This window comes from Mesoplodon densirostris, chromosome 4 (genome assembly GCF_025265405.1).
Source record: "Mesoplodon densirostris isolate mMesDen1 chromosome 4, mMesDen1 primary haplotype, whole genome shotgun sequence".
Classification (NCBI taxonomy): domain Eukaryota; kingdom Metazoa; phylum Chordata; class Mammalia; order Artiodactyla; family Ziphiidae; genus Mesoplodon; species Mesoplodon densirostris.
Window position 1 is genome coordinate 88,794,011 of NC_082664.1, and position 22,554 is coordinate 88,816,564.

The 22,554-nt window shown below is 48.2% G+C and overlaps 4 protein-coding genes across 7 annotated transcripts; 2 read left to right on the plus strand and 2 right to left on the minus strand.

Moving 5' to 3' along the window:
• Nucleotides 1–384: 384 nt before the first annotated feature.
• On the minus strand, nt 385–13,816 carry ELL3 (elongation factor for RNA polymerase II 3). Of its 2 annotated transcripts, XM_060096741.1 has the most exons (12): nt 13,692–13,816; nt 3,569–3,702; nt 3,295–3,330; nt 2,835–2,947; nt 2,505–2,706; nt 2,336–2,415; nt 2,125–2,200; nt 1,756–1,939; nt 1,629–1,671; nt 1,331–1,502; nt 1,056–1,100; nt 385–977 (listed from the first exon to the last, which is right to left on the minus strand). In XM_060096741.1, the coding sequence occupies exons 2-12, from the start codon at nt 3,698–3,700 to the stop codon at nt 867–869; spliced, it is 1,194 nt and encodes a 397-aa protein (XP_059952724.1). In that variant the 5' UTR covers nt 3,701–3,702; nt 13,692–13,816; the 3' UTR covers nt 385–866. The 2 variants fall into 2 exon arrangements, with proteins under 2 accessions (XP_059952724.1, XP_059952725.1); XM_060096742.1 differs by lacking the exon at nt 3,295–3,330.
• Nucleotides 13,037–14,797, plus strand: SERF2 (small EDRK-rich factor 2). 2 transcript variants are annotated; one of them, XM_060096743.1, is made up of 3 exons: nt 13,037–13,115; nt 13,712–13,820; nt 14,438–14,797. In XM_060096743.1, the coding sequence occupies exons 1-3, from the start codon at nt 13,109–13,111 to the stop codon at nt 14,721–14,723; spliced, it is 402 nt and encodes a 133-aa protein (XP_059952726.1). In that variant the 5' UTR covers nt 13,037–13,108; the 3' UTR covers nt 14,724–14,797. The 2 variants fall into 2 exon arrangements, with proteins under 2 accessions (XP_059952726.1, XP_059952727.1); XM_060096744.1 differs by having other exon boundaries at nt 14,461–14,620.
• Nucleotides 14,798–15,758: 961 nt separating this feature from the next.
• SERINC4 (serine incorporator 4) lies at nt 15,759–20,264 on the minus strand. The gene is given in 14 exon segments (XM_060096086.1): nt 15,759–15,788; nt 15,790–15,837; nt 15,839–15,974; nt 16,169–16,322; nt 16,809–17,005; nt 17,410–17,511; nt 17,513–17,534; nt 17,639–17,734; nt 17,919–18,121; nt 18,371–18,464; nt 18,590–18,669; nt 19,141–19,319; nt 19,495–19,671; nt 20,163–20,264. Coding segments are annotated over 14 exon segments (1,620 nt in total).
• A 366-nt stretch (nt 20,265–20,630) lies between these two features.
• On the plus strand, nt 20,631–22,156 carry HYPK (huntingtin interacting protein K). 2 transcript variants are annotated; one of them, XM_060096745.1, is made up of 4 exons: nt 20,631–21,043; nt 21,381–21,436; nt 21,789–21,840; nt 21,989–22,156. In XM_060096745.1, exons 1-4 carry the CDS (start codon nt 20,882–20,884, stop codon nt 22,082–22,084), a joined length of 366 nt encoding a protein of 121 aa, XP_059952728.1. In that variant the 5' UTR covers nt 20,631–20,881; the 3' UTR covers nt 22,085–22,156. The 2 variants fall into 2 exon arrangements, with proteins under 2 accessions (XP_059952728.1, XP_059952729.1); XM_060096746.1 differs by lacking the exons at nt 21,381–21,436; nt 21,989–22,156 and having other exon boundaries at nt 20,847–21,043; nt 21,789–21,848.
• Nucleotides 22,157–22,554: the final 398 nt, after the last annotated feature.

The following is a 22,554-nucleotide window of genomic DNA, read 5'->3' on the forward strand; positions in this document are numbered from 1 at the left end:
CTAGGAACCGGGCTGCACAGCAGGAGGTGAGCGGTGGGCCAGTGAGCGAAGCTTCACCTGCCGCTCCCCATCGCTCGCATTACCGCCTGAACTACCGCCACAGCCCCCCGCCCCAGTCTGTGGAAAAATTGTCTTCCATGAAACCGGTCCCTGGTGCCGAAGAGGTTGGGGACCACTGAATTACGAGACTTGACAGAGTCTCCTAGCAAAATATATATCAGGATCATCCATAGTGCTTTGAAAAAGTAAAGATGCCTAACCATAATCTTGGAGATTCTAATTCATAAGACCTGGGCTGGGATCTGGGGATCCGATTTTTTAGGGAGCCCCAGAACTGGCTCATATACACAGCCAAGGGTAAGAGGATTCAAGGAAAACATAAACTTGACACAGAAGCAATCAGTTTTAATTTTTTAGCCATGTTTGTAAAAGAATTCACTTTCAGTACGTGGGTAACATCCAAGCCCTTTCCCATTATATCCAGTTGTATTACAAGTTCCTTTAGTTCTGTTACCAAAAGTTTTCATTGTTTCTTCAGGGAGGCTACCAAGTAAATTCTGATGTTCTCAAGGTATCTTGTCCTGGAAATGGTATCATTTCTCAGCATTTAAAAATAACTTGGCTGAACTAAAGGTGGAGAAGCCAAGTCTCTGCTACTTTTCCTAGTCTCTTGGGCACAGCTGTGGAGTCTTGGCACTGTGCCCATGCCCTAAAAATTTAAATATGGCAATACGAAAACCAAACCTTAAGAACCTGGTGGGAACATGGACTCAGCAATAAGAAGAGCAGACAACTGTACTCTAGTTAATAGCTGCTTTGTTCCTTCATAGCACACTGGGCAGAGGGTAAAGAGCCCTCTGTCATCTTCAGCTGCCCCTGTTCTTTTCCTCAAACTCCAGGATGAGACCTTTAATGTGGGACAATTTCTGATGCAGGTACTCACAGCGGCGCTTTTCTTCCCTGTAACCTGGGTACCGCTGCAGAGAAAAAGCATCCATGTCAAAAAAAAAAAGTCAGTTCTGCCTTTTTGCTACCATTCCCAGGCCTGGTCTTACCTTCCTGAACTTTTTATATTCCTGGACTATCTTTTCTTCCAGCATCTGAAACAGAAAATGTTAGCACCAAGTTTAACCTTAAGAAAAAAGCTCCAGTTCTCTTAGGGAGTGAAGGAACTTCCCTTCTCATTCTACCAAATTATACAGACTAATTTTTCCCTTAAAACTGGCTTGCTTGTCACGTTGGTTGTTGAACAAACAGGATTATGGGCAGTTAGCCAGGAGTTGACGGCCAGTAGAGCTCAGGGGCCAGCCTGGGCCCATCCAGCCCTTACCTTGTGTTCTGGAGTTCCTCGTTGGGTGCTCTTCATCTCTGCTCCCAGCTCTCTGAACCTTTGGCTTGCAGCCCCAACACGGGCATGCAGGGTGCGGTATTCAGCATAATCTGTCTCAAAGTCCTGCTTGTAAGCATGGTGCTGTTCTGCACTGTGGATGGCCCTGTATTGCCTGCCAGGAACAGAGTATTGTCACCTTCAATATCATTGCCCCCCAAAGCTTCCAGCTCCCAGGAAGTTTACCTTAATATCTCATATGCACAAGGCTTGATAAAATTGGAAATGGCAGGGGACTCACAGGAGGTAATCTGGTACCTCTTCAGGGCTTGGGGATTCAGAGTCTAGGAAGGAAGCAAGACATGAAGGTGATGATAGGCTTTTTTCCCCCCGACTATGGCAGTTTCACCCTCCTCCCATTAACTCACCTGCTTGAACTGAGGGACAGTGCACCAGCCTGGAGCTAATGTCTTCATCTTTATCTTCTTGCTCCCAATCTTCTCCCTCTTGTAGCTCCAGACTAGGCAGCCCTTGTAGGGGATTTGGAGCTAGAGACAGAGATCTGAGCCTCTTTTCTTTTAGTTTTACAGTAGCTGCAGGTGCTGGACGTTTCTGTTGGAGAAAATATCTCTGTCACATGAACAGTAAGCCAGAAGCCTCCTATTCTGTCCTTCTCTTTAAAATTACTTCCATATAATGAGCTCTAGGAGCATGAAAATGATAAGGTCCCAATTGGTACATTTTTAGCCTCATTGGACACAACTCTCTTTGAAAAAACCCTTGCTATTACAACTTACCTTGTCCACGTGTTTCTGGCTAGCAGAGGAAGGCAGTACCTGATCAGGCTCTCTGTTTGGAAGATGGGTCTGGTTCCTAGGGTATTTGAAGAGGGAATGGGAGAGGTGAAGCCAAGGGTAGGGCTAGATCCCTTTTTACAGCATTTAGGGTGGAGATTAGAGAAGACAATACCAGGGCTTCCCAGATTAGTCCCACCCTGCCCCCAAGTACCTCACTTCCCACTGTGCCATGTGTTCCCTCAAGGATCCTGGGAGTGACTGTCCTTGGCTGCTTGCCAGTGGATCTGACACCTGGCAGGGAAAGTGGCAGGGGCACTTGTTTCCCTAGGCTTCAGGCTTTGCCCCACCTTATCCCAACTCCCTGCAGTTTCTGGCCTTACCTCTTCTAGTGCCATCTGTGGCTGTGAAATTGTGTCTCCTGCAGAATAGTCTCCCATGTTCTGCCAGCTCTCGTGACCTCTGGCATCTTCAGTCAGGTTGTGTCCCTGAACTGAAGATGGGGCTGGGATAGAATCCATGGCTGCCCAAATAGTGAGGCACCCCCTGAGTGGACCCAGGCAGTGGAGGCGGTTAGGCCCAGATCTGGAAAGAGGTGGTTTAAAACAAAAAACAAACAAAAAACAGGAAGGTGGAGATCTTTGAAGCACCTCTGATATCCCCTTCCCGGACTTTGCACAAACTCTTTCTTACCTGCTACCTATTCCCCTTACCTGCCTAAATGTTGGCACACAAGGTCCAAGCCACCACCAGGGCCCTCCTGGCCACACTGAGACACTATGAAGGAAAAGAGGCAGGACCAGCCAGGACCTGGGAGCCTCAAATACTGTGGGTGAAAGGAGACGGTAAGCTCTATGAAAGTCAGTTCCTCCTCCTACTATCAATGCCACTCCTCCCTGAGCCAGCCTAAGCCTGAAGATGGGTCCCACGGGGCTCATTAGCACAACAGGTGCAGCTGGGCCTGAGTTCCTCAGGAGGCTAAGACGGCACAGGCTCTTCAACCGCAGCCTCTTGGGACCACAACCCAGCAACCCTTTGCCCCATTTGGGGTTCAATTCTCGAAACTTCCTCAGACCTTGACTGCCCTCAGCCTCCCGCCCTGATGGTACCTTCCTGGAGCCCATGTCTGTTCTCCCTGCACTCCACCTCCACACACCCCAGGCCCGCGCTTACCCCTCGGTTGCCTTGGAAAGCAATCACTGGCCGAACCTGGGGGGAAAGCACAGACTTGAGCTATGAGCAGGTGAAGCAGCGTCCCGGATCCGGCGTTGGGTGCCCGGGGTGGGGGTGGGGGGACCTGCCTCGCAGGCTTCACTTGGAAAGGTGGGGAGGCCGGAGACTGAGGATGCTGCTTCCCATCCCCAGGCCCCTTCGGCAGGGTCGCCGGCTGAGGCCCGACTTCCCGAGGGGTAGGGGATGGAGAGGATGGGGCCCGGGCGGGCCGTACCTGTTGCCGCTGACACTCGTGCAGCGCCCGCAGCACCGCGTCGTTGAGCCTGAGCAGCAGGAGGCTGGTCCGGGCAGCGGGGGTGAAGCAGAGCCGGAGCTTCCCACTCAGAAGCTCCTGGGGTCCCTCCATGGCTGCGAGGTTCAGAGCAAATAGGACGGGAGCCACAGACCAGGGCCACTACCACCGCCGCTGTGCAGGGCTAGGCTGGCACACCCGGTATCCCAGGTAGGCCCCGCCCCCCGCCGGGACCCCACCCCAGGCCCCACCCACAGCCAGCCCCACCTCTGGGATTTCCCGCTCGCGTGGGCGGCGCTTCGCTCTCCCCCAGATGTTAGCACCTATCCCAGCGGTTTCTTCTTGGATTGGCATGCGCTTTTTGGGCTTTCGGAAGGTGCTCTCCCAGTTCCGGGGAGAAAGTCTGCAGCCAGCTTCAGACCTCTCACCAGAGTCCCCAGTCCTGCCTCAGTTTTTCCACCTAACCTGAACACTTAAAGAGTTTCGGTCTCTAAGTGAAGCTGAACCTGCAACCCCTCGAGGGTTTTAGACGCAGAAGGGCGGGAGACAGCGACAGCGACTGGTTGCTGGGCGGGCCCAGCCCATCACGCCAAGAGCCCCAAGGGACCGGAGGCTGGCAGACCCGAAGGGGGATTCCCGACGCCAACACCTGGCCTAGCGCTTTTGCTTTTTCCTGCCCGACGTACTGCGGCGAACCCGGAGCCGGTTTCTAACTATGAATGGAGAGAAAATCAGGCCCCGTTTTTGGCAGCAGTGAAGCTTGGCTGTCGCAAGCCGGAGCGCCCCCCATCGATGGGCAGAGATGGGGGCCGTGGTTGGTGGCAGGAAAGTTGCAGGGCAGAGGAGAGGGAGAACTCAGTCCCAGGTCTCCCTTCCTGGCCTATACACGTGAGATTGGTGGACACTGGTGTGAAAGGGAGCAGGCTCACTCCCTCAGGAGGACCAAGAGGTGCCACGAAGTTTCCAGACATTCTGGAGGTCCAGATCCTGGTGCAGTGAAACCCCAGGACCAATCTCCTGTCGGCCCTTGGTGTCTCCACCTGTCCCTGTTTGGGTATGTCTCCCAAGAGCCCTGGTGTTGTTCTCTTTCCTAGCTAGGATACCTCTGCTAAATCCCTGGACGGGCATAATCCCAGATGACCTTAATGCCCTTCACCTTAAATCAAATTATCTATACATTTGTCAAAACTCATCAAATTGCACACTTAAAATGTATCTATTTTAATGTCTGTAAATTATACCTCAATAAAGTTGATTTTTATTTTTTGGCCACACCCTGCGGCTTCTGAGATGTTAGTTCCCCCACCAGGGACTGAACCCAGGCCACAGCAATGAAAGCACCATATCCTAACCACTGGACCTCCAAGGAACTCCCTAAATTTGACTTTTAAAAAATAATTTATTTATTTTATTTTTGGCTGCGTTGGGCCTTCTCTAGTTGTGGAAAGTGTGGGCTACTCTTCGTTGCGGTGCGCATGCTTATTGCGGTGGCTTCTCTTGTTGCGGAGCACGGGCTCTAGGCTCACGGGCTTCAGTAGTTGTGGCACGTGGGCTTAGTTGCTCCGTGGCATGTGGGATCTTCCCGGACCAGGGCTCGAACCCGTGTCTCCTGCCTTGGCAGGCAGATTCTTAACCACTGCGCCACCAGGGAAGCCCCCCAAAATTTGACTTCTTAAAAAAAATTAATTAATTTTTGGCTGTGTTGGGTCTTCGTTGCTGCTCACAGGCTTTCTCTAGTTGCGGGGAGAGGGGGCTACTCTTCGTTGCTGTGCGTGGGCTTCTTATTGCAGTGGCTTCTTTTGTTGCAGAGCACAGGCTCTAGGCGCGCGGGCTTCAGCAGCTGCGGCAGGCAGGCTCAGCAGCTGTGGCTCGTGGGCTCCAGAGTGCAGGCTCAGCAGTTGTGGCACATGGGCCCGGTTGCTCCGCAGCATGTGGGATCCTCCCGGACCAGGGCTCGAACCCTTGTCCCCTGCATTGGCAGGCGGATTCTTAACCACTGTGCCACCAGGGAAGCCCCACGGTTGGGTTTTTAATTTAGTATTTACTTGTCTTTATGGAAGTTATATATGTACATATAAGTTCCATACAAGACATAATGAAAAATATTTATCCCTTATTCCTTTCTGCTTTCTACTGCTTAAAGGAAGTTAAAGCTCTTTTAACTGTTTCTTCTGGCATTTATTGCTTTTTCTAAGTATCATGCCATTTCTGGCCTTTTAAGTGTCAGATATTAGCCATTGGTTTCTATCTTAAAAATGAGGATTTTAACTCTCCCATCCTCTCCATATATATGCATGTACTTTCTCTCTTCATCCTCCTAGTGTAGTAATGTTACTTTTTTTAGATCAATAATGAATGTTTACATTTTATGAGTGTGTAAATATTATTTACAAGCTGTGACACAGTGCACTGTTTACATTTCCTTTCTTGTATGTTTCCCCCTTGATATTAATAATTATTCCTTTTTTGGTTTGTTTACTTAGCTTTGTATGTACTTTTTAAAAAACATTATTTAATTAATTTATTTTATTTTTGCCTGCGTTGGGTCTTCGTTGCTGTGCGTGGGCTTTCTCTAGTTGCGGAGAGCGGGGTCTACTCTTCATCGCAGTGCACGGGCTTCTCGTTGCAGTGGCTTCTCTTGTTGTGAAGCATGGGCTGTAGGCACGCGGGCTTCAGTAGTTGTGGCACATGGGCTCAGTAGTTGTGGCTTGCGGGCTCTAGAGCGCAGGCTCAGTAGTTGTGGCGCACGGGCTTAGTCGCTCCATGGCATGTGGGATCTTCCTGAACCAGGGCTCGAACCCCTCTCCCCTGAATTGGCAGGCGGATTCTTAACCACTGCACCACCAGGGAAGCCCCTGTATGTACTTATTATCAATTAATTCTTTTTTATATCAATTAATTCTAATATGCTCCTCTAGAAGTGGAAATTTCCTCCTCATATATTCAAATATAATCAGTTATATTATCAATTTTATCAGTTATAAAACTTATCAGTTTTATAAGTTTCCATTTTTTTCCTTAGGTATATACCTCCAGACCCTTTCATTCTCCTGTTCCACTCTGAAATAGTTGCTTCTCTAAGCCTGCTGCAAAGTTATCATCCTGGGGTCTCCCTTCAAACAGCCTGGGGATTTCCTTATCTCCTATATTGGATGCCCTTTTTTCCTGAATTCTACTACTTTTTTCCTTGATTTACCCCCTCATTTTGGTGTACATCTCCAATAGCTTCCTGGAAAGGGTGCATGGTAGATAAGTCCTTTGAGACTGTGTGTCTTTATTCTATTCTACTTAATTGATAGCTTGGCTGGGTAAAAAAAATTTGGTTGTTAGTTATTTTTCTTCAGATATTTGATGACATCACTCACTGTCTTTTGGACTCCAGTGTTGCTGCTGACAAGTCTGAAGTCATTCTGATTCTTCATCCTTTGTATGTGACCTATTTTGTATCTCAGAAACCTTTAGGATCTTCTCTTTGACTCCAGTGTTCTAGTATGTTGTGGCATCGATCTTTTCTTATTCTTTGTGCTGGGCACTCAGTGGGCCCCCTCTCATTCTGAAACTCATATAATACAGATGTTGGACCTCCTGAACTGATTGCCTAATTTTTAAATTTTTTCCTCTCCATCACTATCTTTTTGCCCAATTTTCTTGACTATTTCTTCAAGTTTTATCTTCCAATGCTCTTATCACATTTTTAATTTCCAAGAGCTCTTTATTGTTCTCTGAATGTTTGTTTTTTATAGCTCCCCTGTTTTTGTTCAATATCCTCTTCATTTCTAAGGTTACTAATTATAGTCCCCCTCCCACTTTCATTTCTGGAATTGTTTCTGATCCTCTAAGACCTTATTTTCTGTTTCTGTTTTGTTTTGGCCTATTTTTATGTTAAAAGTGTTTTCTCCAACGCTTGGTGATCCTCAGTTATCTACTCATCTCTACAAGCAAGGCACTAAAATCTGACTAGAAGCTTAATATGCATGGAGAGTGCTGGTTGTACTTTAAGATAATCTTACTGGATCATTTCATTATGTGATCTCTGTAATTTCTCTAATTATTCAAGGCTTTTCCCATCTCAGGGCCTTGGCATATGCTATTTCTATTGTTTGTGTATTTCTTAAAATGTACTTGGCAGAAGTTACAGAAATCTGACTCAAGGCAGCTGACACAAAAAACAAATACGTATGGTGGTTCTCATAGCAGGAAGCTCAGTGAGAGAACAAATATTATAGTTGATGTATTCAGTGGCCCAAGAGCATCATCAAGGACCAAGTTTCCTCCTGCCACTCACTTTGCTTCAACCTAAGGCTTGTCCTTCAAGGTCATAGAAGCCAAAAGCAGTAAGGGTTATGTGAATTCTTATTCAAGTCAGTGGGAGAGAGCACTGTCTGTCTCCACAATGGAACAAAAATCCTTCCCTTTGGTCTGATAAGACCAATTTAGGTCATATGCTAACTTCTAAACCTATAACTGTCACAAGGTGAATATCATGCATGGTTTAGGCAATCCTGAGCCAGTAATGCTAAGAGTGATGAGTTTACTTTGATTGACTTAGTCATTCAGGACCACTTTTGGAATATAGGGAGGGAAAGAATTTCCTAAAACTGTATTGCTCTTCCTTGTTAAAGGAGGGATGTTAGAAATGTTTGGAATTCAGCTGCACTGCTGGAGCCTTCTTCTACTTTTCCTACAGGTCTCAGTTGAAAAGTCACCACAGGGTGGTCCAGTGGTTAGGACTCCATGCTATCACTGCCAAGGGCCTGGGTTTGATCCCTGGTCGGGGAACTAAGATCCCATAAGCTGCATTGCGTGGCCAAAAAAAAAAAAAAAGTCACCACAGAAGTGGGTCTCTCCCATTATTCTTTGTCCTTGAACTTTTGTTTCTCTTTTAACACTTAACACAAGTTGTAACTTCATACTGTTTGGTTTGGCTACTTGTGAATTTTAAGTCTCCTCTACTGAAGTGTTAACTTCATGAGGTCAGAAACCATGTCAATTTTGTTCACCACTGTATACCCACTGCCTAGAAGTGTCTTGCACTTAATAGGTGTATACTTAATATTTGATGAAGAACCTAGAAATCAATAGTATCTTCCTCTCTAACTGAATATCCAAAATATATTTTGAAGCTGCACACTTTTGCCATTTCTGCTGCCACCATTTTGGTCCAAGTGGCTATCTTCTGTTCCCTGATGTAATGGACATCTTTTGTTTGAGCTGTCTAGCATCCTCCTTTTCTGGGGAACAAACCCCCTTTCTTTGATAAACCTGTTCCTTCCCCATACTAACCATATGGTTCTGGTGGGGGCTACTCTTATTATATCCTGCCCCACACCACCTCCTCACCACAAAGGTAGGCACCTAAACCATCAGAGCCCTGTCCTGGGGTTTTAAAAACTGAATTTAAAGGAAGAGACTCAGACCCCCTCTCTTGGACACACTGTGATATGTGAGGGCAGGGACCACTGGTGGCCCTTTCCTACCATGTCAAGGGATCTGGATCTGAGAAAATAAAGCAAAGAAATGGGGAGGCATCCCCTGTCATTGGTTTTAGTCATTCACACCCCAGCCCATGCCCCAGTTTGGTTATGTAAGCCAACAAATTCCCCTTTTTGCCCCAGTTGGTCTGAACTGCATTTCAATTATCTGTTACCCAATTAGGCCTAGAATCCTGGATGTCTGTGACAGCCTCCTGACTGGTCTCCCCATTTCCATTTACCTGCTCTAACCCACTTTCCTTCCATGGAGTGATCTCTTCAAAATTTACATCTTGCTGCTGAAGAGCAGTGACTGGGTTAAACTCTCAGCCCCACCCTTTATTACCTGTGCTTCCTTGGGAAAGTTATTTAACCTGCCTGTGCCAAAGTTTCTAAATAGGTAGAAAGGGAATAATGACACCTCAAAAGGTCATTGTAAGGCCCAAATAAGAAAAGTAAACTTAATATACTTAATAAGTACTCACTCAATGTTAGTGAGTAGTGGTATTAGCAGTAGTGACTCAGATCATATCACTACCCTACTTTCTCCCTGACCTAGTTTCAAAGCATGCTCACTAGGCATTAGTGACTCGCCTACTACCTACCTATCCACTAACCTTGTGGCTCTTGATGGGATGGCCTGAGGGAGCAGGGCCTTAGGGCCTTCACACATTCTGTTTCCTCTCCTAAAATGTTGTCCCCGCCTCCCCCCACCCCTTGCCCTGGCTAAATCCTCCTCCTTTTGCCTCAGCTCAGTTATCACTTGCTTTACTTCTCTAATCAAAGTTAGGGTCTACAGATATACTCCCTTCACAGAACCAGAAGTAGTATGATTTCTTACCAGGAGAGGTAGAAAAATTGTTCACAGATAGTCTTTATTCAGATTAAACTGACATGTATTTTGATGGATAGGTGCTTATGCTGTGTGCCCTGTTAACTCTTTTGAATATCATCCTTGTGTAAAATCAGTTCATTTCTTTCAAAGCAATTATCACAATTGATTTGCATATATATATATATATATATATATATACACACACACACACACACACAGAGAAATACCTATATATGTATTATATATAGAGAGAGAGCTGTTTCTTCTTCTCTACACTATATGTTCCGTGAGTATGGAGATATACATGTTTTGTTCATCACTGTATACCTAATGACTAATACAGTAGTTGGTACATCGTTGGTGCATAACACAATGAATATTTGTTGAAAGAATGAGTGATTTCTTTGGCAATTCCTGGAAACGTTAGACTGGAGGGAGGTGTGGCAACCAGCCTAGGTTCTGTTAGGATTGGAAATAGACTCTTGAGCATGGGGGTAGAGTGGGGTGAGTTAATAAGAAGAGACTTGTTACAGGGTTGTTTCACTCTCTCACCCACCTGAGCAGCTGGAGTTGATAAAGAGGTAGCAGGTGCCAAAAGAGAACTTGCTTCCTCATCCTGCACTATTTCACTCATCCCTGGTTAGCTCAGTTTTCTCCATGGGGCTGGTTCTGTAGTCTCTCTATATGCAAGAGGACCCATTGGAACCTGGGGGCTAGGAAGCCAGATAGTCCAAACTCTTTTTGTGAACTGTGGTCAGTCTGTTGCTATAAGTCTGCAGATGCTGTCCCCACCCTTGAAGTCCAGTTTCCTCATCTTCTCACTTTATATGTGGGGTCCCTAAATCCTGCCTCACCTCCTTCTCTCAGAGCCTTGGGTCCCTAACTCTCAACCTCGTGCTAAGTTAAAGTGGAGGTATTTTCTCTGCCCTCTGGCTGTTGGCCAGTGGCCACAGTTCTTCACCACATGGGCCTCTCCTCCTGACATGACAGCTGGCTCTCCCTGAGCCACTGATCCAAGAGAGAAAGGAAAGCACAAGCTGCAATGTCTTTTAGCATCAGAAGCGATATACCATCACTTCTGCCATATTCTATTGGTCACATAGACCAACCCAGATTTAGTGTGGGAGAGGATTACACAAGGATGTGAATACCAGAAGGGAGGGATCATTAGGGGCCATTTCAGAGACTGGTTAATACTCAGGAGTTAGAGGAATTTGGAGAATGAAGAGGAGGTTTTAGGACTTGCCAAAGGGAGATGGAGAGGACATTAACCAAGTGCCTATTATGGGCCAAGTCCTTTATATTAATTATCTATATTAATCTTTTCCACAACACTAAGGGGTAGATATTATTCCCATTTTTCATATAAAGGAATTGAAGCATGGAAAAAATGATTGTCCAAAATCAAATCCAGTAAGTAGCAGAGTCAGAATTTGCACATTGTTATGTGTGCCACCAATGTTGATCTGTTACATTTGGTATGTACCAAAGGGTGGGATATATGCTACTGGTGATATAAGAAGTAAATTTAATAGTATAGAGACATAGCAGTAAGTAACATTGAAAGTATAAAAATTAAATGCTTTTCAATATTCTGATGATGGCAAGAAAAAGCTTCAGTTTGGGAGACTTATGCCTTATTATCTCTTTAACACTTGTTAATTTCTCTCTCTGAGAAAGAGAGGGCAGGCCCCAGTTTCAGTAGCTTTGACGTTGATGTTATTTTGGTAGAATTTAATAATACATTTCCTTTTCATTGTATTTCTTTTTATAGTTACTTTCAGTTTGTGGGCAGGTGATACTGATTTTAAATTTACTAAAGGAATATGAAGTTTGGGTTATATCCTTCATTTGAAACTGATACAGGGAGTTCCCTGGTGGTTTAGTGGTTAGGATTTAGTGTTTTCACTGCAGAGGCCCAGGTTCAATCCGTGGTGGGGGAACTGAGATCCCCACAAGCCACACAGCGCAGCCAAAACAAAACAAAACAAACCAACCCTGGTAAAAAATTTTAAAGTAATAAATAGTAGTAGTTCAAGTGATACCTGGGTATGGCAAAAATTGTGAGGATGGTACTGAATGAGGTTTATTGTCTTCCCTCAGCTCTATGTTGAGAAAGAAGCCAGTCTGAAGTGCCAGCCTCAGCTTGGTTCTGCTGTGGGCACTAGCTGGAGAGAATCGGAAGTTAAAATTTACAACCAGTCCTTTCCTGTGAGATTTCCTAAGCATTTCTCCTTTATCCCATGAATTCCTTGGGACTGGTGGGGAGTCTTGTACACAGATTAGTGAAACTGGGAATGAGAGCGATTTTAGTGGGAAATCTAAGCTTCCCGCCCTATTCAACTGCGAATTGTAAACCAGGTGTGGTTGGTGGTGATGGTGGAGATAGTACAGTACAGTGGGGAAATGCCAGAGGGAGAAATGGACATAGTATGTGGATTTTCCAATCTCGTAGTCCCTGATCCAACTCCATAGTCTGTGATTTTGGGGTCCTCCAATACTTCCAAGCTACATATTTGAAGCTTCTATGGGGATATGAACAGGACCAAAGTTTTAGGACATATGGGATGTGGATGCGAATTTCTATACTGGAGGAGTTTGGGATGGGGGAACAATGTGGTTAGAAAGGGGTTTCTGAAGTTGCGTTTCTACACGATTTTACATAGTATGCAAACTCAAGTGTCTAAACAGGTGGTTGGTTGGGGGGGATCCTAGGTAACAAGGGCAAGTTTAGTCCCAGAGTCTTGGTAACAGCACCGGCCGGACCATTTCAGCCCCCACGAACCCCCAGCCCTCTGTTTCCCCTACGTTCCCTCAAAGTGAGTCTGTCCGTGTCCCAAACAGTCCCCGCATGAGGGCACTCTGCCAGGTCACGTGCCCAAGCCCGCGGGAGCACCACGTATCCACCCGGAACGCCCCCCCCCCTGCCCACGTGACCTGGCCTACTTTCTCCCCTCCCGACCTAACGACTGGTTTGGAAAGCCCCGCCCCACGCAGCGCGTTCTGCCTGCGAACCTCCGCCCCTTATCCGCCCGAGCTCCAGCGTGGCTCGCGGCCCCCACGTGTTTCTTCCTGTCCAATGGGAATCGGCTCCAGGGCGCGAAGGGGCGGGGAGGAAAAGACAACTTCGTTACGCTTCGAGAAAGGGGCGGGGCCTGCAACGTCGTATTGAACGAGGGGACGCAACGGAGGCAGGCCGGAGCTGCTGCCGTCGCCATGACCCGTGAGCACTGAGACCCCCTCCTCTTGCCCTTTTCTCCTTTTCCATCCTAAACATGACTGCCGGACCTCGGCATTGACCTCGTTTTGGCTTCCCCAACGAGACCTTTCTCTAGGAGCGCTGTTTAGCGACCCTCACACTTGGAGCCCGGAAGTCGACCCTTTGCCCACCGAGACACTTCTTGAGAACCTCCCCACCTCGTCAGGCAAAGGCCCTCCCCGACGCTCTGCGGTGTGGGAAGAAGCCCTGCGCCCCTGTGATAGACCCAGATCCCCCATTCCAGATCCCTGCCCATCCCCCACAGAGACCCAGACCGTCTAAACATACCGCCACCCCCTGTCTGGGCCCCCATGCTGCCCCGAAATTCGAAGCACGCTTCTAGCAGGCTCCTCAGGACCGTCCTCCGTCCACTCCCCACTTTGACCTGCCCCGTGGCAGCTACCCCCTCCGCCCAATCTGCAGCCTAGGCCCCGAAAAGGGCCGGTGTCGGCGCCCCGGGAATGAATTGTTGGACCCTACGAGTGTCCGGTGAGGGGAGAGGGTCGCCGGTGTGTGGCCAGAAAGGCCCTCGCGTCTCACCTTTTATCTTCTTTCTCTAGGCGGTAACCAGCGCGAGCTCGCCCGCCAGAAGAATATGAAAAAGCAGAGCGACTCGGTTAAGGGAAAGCGCCGAGATGACGGGCTTTCTGCTGCCGCCCGCAAGCAGAGGTAGCCCCAGGGAGGGGAGGGGAGGGGAGGGGAGGGGAGGGGTGGGGTGGGGTGAGACCTGGCTTTAGACCAAGGGTTGTACCTGGAAAGAGAGTTAGCTCAGAGCTTACATCTAGACGAGTCGTGAGAGACAGAGTGCATTGTTTCCTCTAGGGTTTTATTCCTCTCACCCTTTAAATTGTTAGCTCACAGCCTTATAGGAAGGGACTGGGGCGGGTGCTGCCCTCGGTCTGATTTCTGAGTGCCCCCGGGTCTGACATTAAGGGCAAGGGCAGGGAGCTTCACATTTCAAATGCAGTGGTGGTTATGACAGCCCAGTACTTTTGGCCCTCCTTGCTGTTCATTTGTCCTCCCTTCTCCCAGCCTTCTCACTGGTGTTGCTGGGTGTGGTACTCAGCACAGAATAGCCTTGGGCCTGTGTGGCCAGACTTCTGACCCCTCGGGCAATAGCCAAATAGAGACTGATTGCCTTTTGAGCCTCAGCTCTCTTCCTCTTGTTCTCCTAGGGTGGGAATACAGCAGCTACATGCTGAATTTTGTCCCATCCACTTCCATCTTATCCTTTGTGCCCTTCATCCCCCTGCATCTTGTCCCTTTTGCCCTCTGGTACCTCCCAGTGCCCCATCATCTCTACCCCCAGGGACTCGGAGATCATGCAGCAGAAGCAGAAAAAGGCAAACGAGAAGAAGGAGGAACCCAAGTAGCTTTGTGGCTTCGTGTCCAACCCTCTTGCCCTTCGCCTGTGTGCCTGGAGCCAGTCCTACCACGCTCGCGTTTTCTCCTGTAGTGCTCACAGGTCCCAGCACCGATGGCATTCCCTTTGCCCTGAGTCTGCAGCGAGTCCCTTTTGTGCTTCCTTCCCCTCAGGTAGCCTCTCTCCCCCTGGGCCACTCCTGGGGGTGAGGGGGTTACCCCTTCCCAGTGTTTTTTATTCCTGTGGGGCTCACCCCAAAGTATTAAAAGTAGCTTTGTAATTCCTTGAGCGCCTGGTTTGACTGGGGATTTGGGGGGATGGGGGTGGAGGAATGGCTGTCCTTTCCCACCAAGAGGGGAGAGAACTTCAGACTCTAAAAGGATGTGGATATGTAGACTAAGTGAAACATCACAGGAAAAAATTCTTTTTTGTACTGCAACAAACAGGTATTCTGGGTATGTGGTAGAGAAATCCTCTAAGAGCCTTAGGGACTTCTTTTCTGTGATTTTTTTTGTCCCCCACTCAGACCCTGAACATCATCCTACGGATGGAGTTGAGGTCCTAAGAAGGAAGGCTGCAAGACCTAAATTTATGTCCCTCTTCCTCATTCTTCCTCAGTTTGTTTGCCTGCTTGGACGTTGGCCCAGATCCTGCTGCTCACTGACTTCCCATGGTTAGCTGCTCTCAAGTGTTCACATTCTCTTCTGTTCTGTCATTCCTCATGTGAGGGTGGTTTTTGTCGTCCCATTTCCTTTGACCTCAACATCAGGATTAAAACCTAGGGTAGTCTCTGTGCTCCTTTCTTCCTGCGTCCTGGTTTGTTCTAGGGTTCTGGGCTTCTTAAATCCCTGTACCCAGGGCTGAATTCCTTATTTTCCTTTTTATCTCCAAGGGCAGAGCCAAGTAAGTCTTCAGTCCCTGTTGGTCTTTCCCTGCCCCCATCTCCACCATGAGAGCCAGGAAGGAGCTGATGCCGCACTGTCTGCTGGTTCCTGAGCTGCTGACTTGGGAGTCAGGCTCTTGAGCTGGGGTGAAGACGTAACGGTAGCTCCAGCGTGTCAGATGCTCTGCCCAGAGCATTAGGGTGTGTATGGCCACTTTTTTCAAGTCAGACATACTACTGACTTTAGCCTAAAGGGAGGTAACTACCCATTATGTCCTTGAGGTATTTGTTGGGCTGGACAGCTCCTGTGAGTCAAGACTAGGGGTACAATTTGAAGGGAACCCCAGTTTGTTAAAAGTACCTAGACTGGATATTTGTTATCTGGCAATACTTACGCCATGACGGTGTCACTTGAAGATAAGAGGAGGCTGGGGGTCCTGGGGTTGGGGACCAACAGAATGGTGCCAGTAGCAGCCCCAGATAGAGGAGTACACAGGCCTAGCATGAGGCAACCTCGACCCAGAAGGTAGTCCAGCTACCCGTGGTGAAAGTCTTTTCCAGTTCCGCTCCCTCATAGCTGTGGAACCAAAGTCTCTGGTTAGAGAATCTACAGGGCCATGACTTTTAGATCTGTCCTACCACCCCACCGAAGAGTATGGTATACGGTAGACCCATGTGTGTGTCCTGAGAACTCGGGACTGGCCTTGAATTGCTCTTTCCCTAAAACAACTAGGTTTTCAGAAGAGTGTCCCAGGCCCGCCTCCATCCTACCTGAACCAGTTGGTGAGGGTAACCATGACATAGAGAGATGCAAGGAAGACGACGAAGTGGAAGGCAGAATAGCTATAGGAAAGCTGCTGGGCTTGCACTGGAGGAGCTGGAGCGGTCTCTTGGTTAGCTGGCCTGGCAGCCCCACCTCTTTGCCCTGGAGAGAGGAAAGGACTGCTGGCAGCAGTGCTGCTGAAACACCTCTTCCCTCCCCCATCTTCTTTTGTGAAGGCACTTGAGGGCTCTTTGGCACTCTGCAGAAATCTGCACTTACGGATCCTCACTTGACACCTTCCTCTGGCTCCACTGTTTCAGGGCAGCAGAAACTGTGAGGGCTTTTGTAAAACAAAAGGCAGCATGTTTTGGAATGACTTTAAAAAGAATGTCTGGGTAACAGTACAGGAAACTCCTCTTTGAAAAGATTGGTGTGGTGTAAAAAGTGGAGGCACACCTGGGTTCAAATTCTAGCTTCAGTATATAACTGGCTATGGGAACTTTGGTAAGATGTTTAACCTTCTGTGCCTCAATTTCTCCATTTGTAAAATGGAGCAAATACCTACCTCACAGGGTTGTTGTGAGGATTAAATTAAATGAGATTATGTATGTAAAGTATCTAGCACAGTGCCTAGCACATTGTGGGTACTCAATAAAAGGTAATAGCAGCTAGAATCTGAGCAATCTGGGTAGAGGTTGATAGGATGTGTGTGTGTCTGTGACTGTGTGTGAGGGGGGAGGGGTATTGGGGATATTGTGCTCTCCATCCTCACCTGGATCTCACAGCTGTAAACCTTGACAGTCCACAAGGGCCCAAATACCTCAGCAAGGTAGGAAGCCTCATTGCTGAGAAGGAAGAGATGGTTCTCAAGCTGGTCCAGTCAGATAGCAGGATTATTGCCTGAGGACATTTACTGCTAGCTGGTTGGTCCATATTAGTAACTCTCAGGAAGGGTACTGTGCTCCTGGAGCCCTTTTCCGCCAAAGATTTAGAAATCTTTTCATGTGAGGGCCCTGAAGTCTTTACACATTTAAAAATTCTCAAGTCATTTCCCCTACCCCCTTCATCTCATAGAGATCATCTGACAAGTGCTATTCTTAGAAGTTGTTTTTGTTCATGGGGAGCTTTCCTTTTATCTTGCTCTAAAGTTTAAATAAACCGTGGTCCCAGACAGTCTCCTGACCGTCGTTCCCTGTCCTTCTGAGCATCCTCCCGTCTCTCATACCTTTCCCTTGACACCTTTATGCACCAAGCAAAAAGCACACAAGCATACATGATGCCAGCACTCAACACTGCCAGAGAAGTATCTGGTGTTTGGGGTTCCATTTTACTCAGGCCAGGCAGGCACAGAGTGATTCTGTCCTTAAAGGATTACTGAGAAGGGGCAACAGAAGAGAAAGGTGGTAAGAACAAAGAGTTAGGTATTTGGCAGGAGCAAAAAAGGTTTTAGCATGGGGAAATCCATGTCCTGTCCTTACCACTCTCTGGAGGACGGCTGGATAGCGCAGAGAATGTCAGGTACGTGATATAGCAGCTGTTGACAGAGGCTTGTAGAAGGCCAGAGTGGAGCTGCTCTGGGGAGAATGGGAATCCTTGCTTTAGCCTACAGGGTAGTAATTTCCTTTACTTCTACCCTCACTTGTACTTCTGTTCCCCCACCCTTTGGGGGAAGCAGAGAATTGACTGAGGTAGGGAGGCTAATGAAATTGCTATACTAAAGGTCCGCAAAATCTGGAATGTTGCAAGGCATGTATCCACTGAGGTGGATGCAGGGAGTGATGGAGAGGAGACCACAGCAACAAAGATGCAGACTAAGCAGCATCTTGTTGAGCAGGCAGCCATCTGGGGGTGTGTAGTAGTGGAGCAGGAGCACAGCTGCTACACCTGCCATGCTGTAGAACCCTAGGGTGGTCAGCAGCACAGCTAGGAACAAGCGGCAGTCGTGGGCTGCACCTGTTTGCCTAGGGCTGGGAGGTGGGCAATGGCTTGGCGCTCCAACTCTTCTTTTTACCCATTATCAACTATTCCCCCTCTTCCAGAAGACTGGTGAGACTTACCCATCCCACCTGGCCCACAGTCATTTCACATTCCTGAGCTTTTCGATACTGCTTAGTGAGAAGCTCTAGGACCTGTCATGTCCTTTGCCCAACCCAACTGAGTCTAGTAATGTCAGACTTCCCAGGAAGCCTTTAGGGTTATGCCCTCCTTACCAGTTCTTGTTCCAGGAACGAGCAAAGGCTGTAAAAAGCACCAACTGCAGCAGGATGAATGTGAAGCCGCTATAGATGCCAATGTAAAGCCAGGCTGCACGTGAGGCACCAGTGGGAAAATGTAGCTGATCATATTACTCCTGGTCCTCTTCCTACCCTCTTTTTTTCTTAGAAAATCTTTTAGCTTACTTCTGCTGATCAGGATGAGATGGAAGGTACCTGGGAAGAGATGCTCATCAGGCATGCAGAAGGCCACAGCACAGAGACCTAGCAGGAACAGAAGCTTGAGGAGCCAGAAGCTGGTTAAGAGGGAAAGAGAAAACCAGACTCAGAAGAAAAGGCAAAGGAGAGTGAACAGTGCCAATGGAGGAAGGCAAAGGAGAAAGCAGAACTATAGGAAGGGAGAGAAGAGACAACTAAGTATAGGAAGGGAGGAACCAGTCCCATGTGAGAGGGGCTGGAGATGGGCCCATCACAGCCCATTCCAAATTCTGACTTTCAGATACCTAAATAAAAACATCCGGACAATGTTTTAGAGTTGACAAAAGATTTGCATATAGTAACCCCACTGTGATCTCCATTTCAGAAACTAGAATGTCAAAGAGGATAAGTTTGTGGCTTGTAGTCACACAGCAAGTATAGTGGAAGCAGGGACTTAAACCTGTTTTCTGTCTTTTTACAGTGCTATTACTTCATCTTGGAATTTCCTTTACTCAGCTTGTGTCTACCTTCCTCCTCATCCCCTCCCCACCCAAAGAATACACACACACCTCTTACGCAGCTGTGCTCTCAGGCTGGTGGGGGAGTGGAGGTCGACCAACAGCACAGCCTGCAGCAGGTGAAAGGTGGCAGTTCCTGCACATACTCGGTATACAGCCCCCGAGCCGCTGAGCACTGGGCAGTGAGAGCGGCCAAACAGATGGGCACACAGCCCTGAGGGCATCTGGATCTGGAGGGAAGGTACATGTGAGAAATGGCTGGACAAGTCATCATGCATAGAGAAGTACCTCCTTCTTATGGGTATGTCCACTCATTTGTCCCCTTCCCCCAACCTGAATCTTTTGTTTATCTCAGGGTTTCTCCTTTTATCCTGTCCTGCTGCACCCCAACCTCCTCCCACTTACCCCATGTGCCTTGCCCCAGACTCTTTCTACTACCGTCCTTGACAGCAGGAGGCAGCGGACTGCTGAGGTCCCCACGTGGAGGAGGATGTAGAACAGGCGGCTACAAGGAGACTCCGTGAGAGGGGGCCACCTAGAATGGCAGCAGCAGGTACAGGGAGCAGGCCCACAGCAGAGCACCTGAGGGTAGAGCAGATGCAGGGCAGCAAAGTGGAGATTTGCTGAGGAAAGGCTTACATTAATGTACATGTGAGGTTAACCCAAGAGGCTGAATTCCAAAATTTCCCCCTCCCTTCTCTTCTCTCCTTTCACTCAGGAATTCTCAGACTGTCTGGTTCCAAGCTATTTGGGATTGCCTTCCACTGACATCAAGTAGAGCTTTCATCATAAGAGCTTAACTGCAGGCTTGAGCAGAACTTTCTAAAAGCCTAAGTCACATCTGGCCTCTAATCTTTCCCAGGATCTAAACATCCGGTACCGGGTATATGGGAGGAGATTTAATGATCAGTAGTCTTAGAGGCAAAGAAGCAGAAGGGCCTCACAAGTGAAAGGAAGGCCTATCATCTTGATCAGCTCCCATGGGTTTTCCTCCCTGGCTTCAGCCACCATTCCCTTCCACTTTTTCAGACAGCGCTTGCTCCAGGGAGCTCTCTGCCCAAGTACGCCCCCACCTGATAGGAGGGAAGACCCACTGTGACACTGCGGACTCCACTGCGTTGCTGTGCCAGGCGGAGGGAGGTGCGGGGGCCTGTGACCGCCTTTGCACCCACCATCCTTATCCCAGGGATTAGGCCCAGGTCCACCAGATGGAAGGCAGATGAGAAAGTAGTAGCTTTCTTTTGTCCTCAGCTCATTGGACTCCTGCTGTGCCGGGGCTGGTCACCCAGTTTAAGGCAGAATGGGGAGGGACATCAGGAAAAGAACACCGACCTTCAGGATGTGGTAAATGCAAATGTCCCTGTGAAACTACTTTCTCCCCAGGGCCCTTGGGCCACTCAGTCTGTTCTCCCCAGATTAGGGAGCAGTTTGCATATCTGGTTTGTAGATTAGCATTCTTAATTGGTTTAGGATTAGACGTCATCCATCTTGAACAGAATTCCTTGGGGTGTGTGGGCTGGACCTAGGTGAAGAGGGGGGAAGGATGGGAAGGCCTGGAGTGGTGACGGGTTAGGTCTGGGACACCGCCTGGCAGAAAGCAACACTAGAAGCCGGAAAGGAAGTCTGAGAGGCGTACTGTTTTCCTCGCTGAAGCTTCTAGAACCAGAGCACCCAAGGAGGTGTGGCCCAGGGCCGGTCCCGCCTCCTCCTCTCCCGGCGGAAGTTGCGAGGCAGTTACCGGAAGTCTTCCTGAGGCGGGGCCGGGCTTTTGGGGCGGCGAGGTGGGGTCGACATGGCGACCGAGGGGGACGTGGAGCTAGAGTTGGAGACTGAGACCAGCGGCCCGGAGCGGCCTCCAGAGAAGCCACGGAAACATGACAGTGGGGCGGCGGACCTGGAGCGAGTCACCGACTATGCCGAAGAGAAGGAGATCCAGAGTTCCAATCTGGAGACGGTGAGGTTGGCCGGGAGCCTGTCTGGGAGGGATGAGAGCAGAAGGGGCTTGGGCGGCTGAAACTGGAAGCCCAGCTCCAGGACGGGTCTCCATCTCCGTGGTGGGAGGAGGCAAGAGGGAAACTGAACCGTCATTGGAGCCCGCCGCTTGCGAAAAGGAACTTGATGGAGATTGGGTTTAAAATGGGTCTCAGGTGCACAGAGTTGAATTAAACGTAGGCCCCGGTTCCTGGTACGCTCGTCATCGTGAATACACACCTCCCCGGCTTGTTACTGGTATTTTAGATTATTAGGAATTGTGGGTAGCAGACCAGTAACTCGATCTTTCTTTCCCGTAGGCCATGTCCGTGATTGGGGATAGACGGTCCCGGGAGCAGAAAGCCAAACAGGAGCGGTAAGTCGTTTTACCTACGGGCCCCTCTCATTCCCCCAGACAAAAACAGCCATCGTTAAGCCTTTGTACCTTGTACTGTTCTTCAACTCTATCACCCATTTCTGCAGATCTAAGATTTACAACTTTACTCTTGTTGGTGGAAGGAAAGGCCCCCTGGCAACACCTACTGCCTGCTGTAAATATTCCAGGGGATGGGATGGGATGTTAGGTGAGAGGGTAGGAGTCGTTTTGTATTTTCAGTCAACAGTGTTTATCAAGAGTCATTTATTTGTAAGGCACAGCTGGAAAAAATCCTTTCTGGGAGTTTATAGTGGAGGTAAAGAATGAGGACTAAGTACATGAATATTTGCAGGGAGAAGGAACTGGCAAAAGTCACCATCAAGAAGGAAGATCTGGAGCTGATAGTGAGTAGTAATGTCTAACTAGTGTATGGGTGGGGGAGGTTTCTTTGTTTAATTTGGGTTGTTTCCTGAAACAAGTAGAGTCATGTTTTGCTGGCACATTAATGCCCGGGAGGAGACTTAGGTAAAATCATTGATCCTTTTCCTGCAGATGACAGAGATGGAGATCTCGCGAGCAGCAGCAGAACGGAGCTTGAGGGAACACATGGGCAACGTGGTAGAGGCTCTTATTGCCCTAACCAACTGATTTGTATTTTCTCAGACCTACCCACTGGATTAACTTATTTCAATAAAGATGTCGTTTTTTTTTTTTTTCCAAGTTGCAGTTTTATCATTTTGGATCAAGTGCAATGTATATCATATTGTATTTTATTGTGGGAAATTTACATGTTGGAGTATAACTCTTAATGAACCTATGTGAAGGATCAGTGTAGAAGAGTACCTCATGTTCAGATGCAGATGCTATGTGGCAGATCAGGCTCATTCATATGACTAGTTCTCAACAGCATTCGAGGTACACTTAGAGTCTCAGCAAAGTGTACTGTACTCCATGGCATGCGTCTCTAGGGTAGCTTCTGAACAGCTGAAAGGCCAGTACCTGCCTAGGAGCCACTGTATATAATTTTAAGTTCCCAATCCAGTTCATAAGCCACTGTGAGTTAGAATTTAGGTACTGAGGTGGAAACATGGTAACTACAATAGAAGTTATCAAAGGTT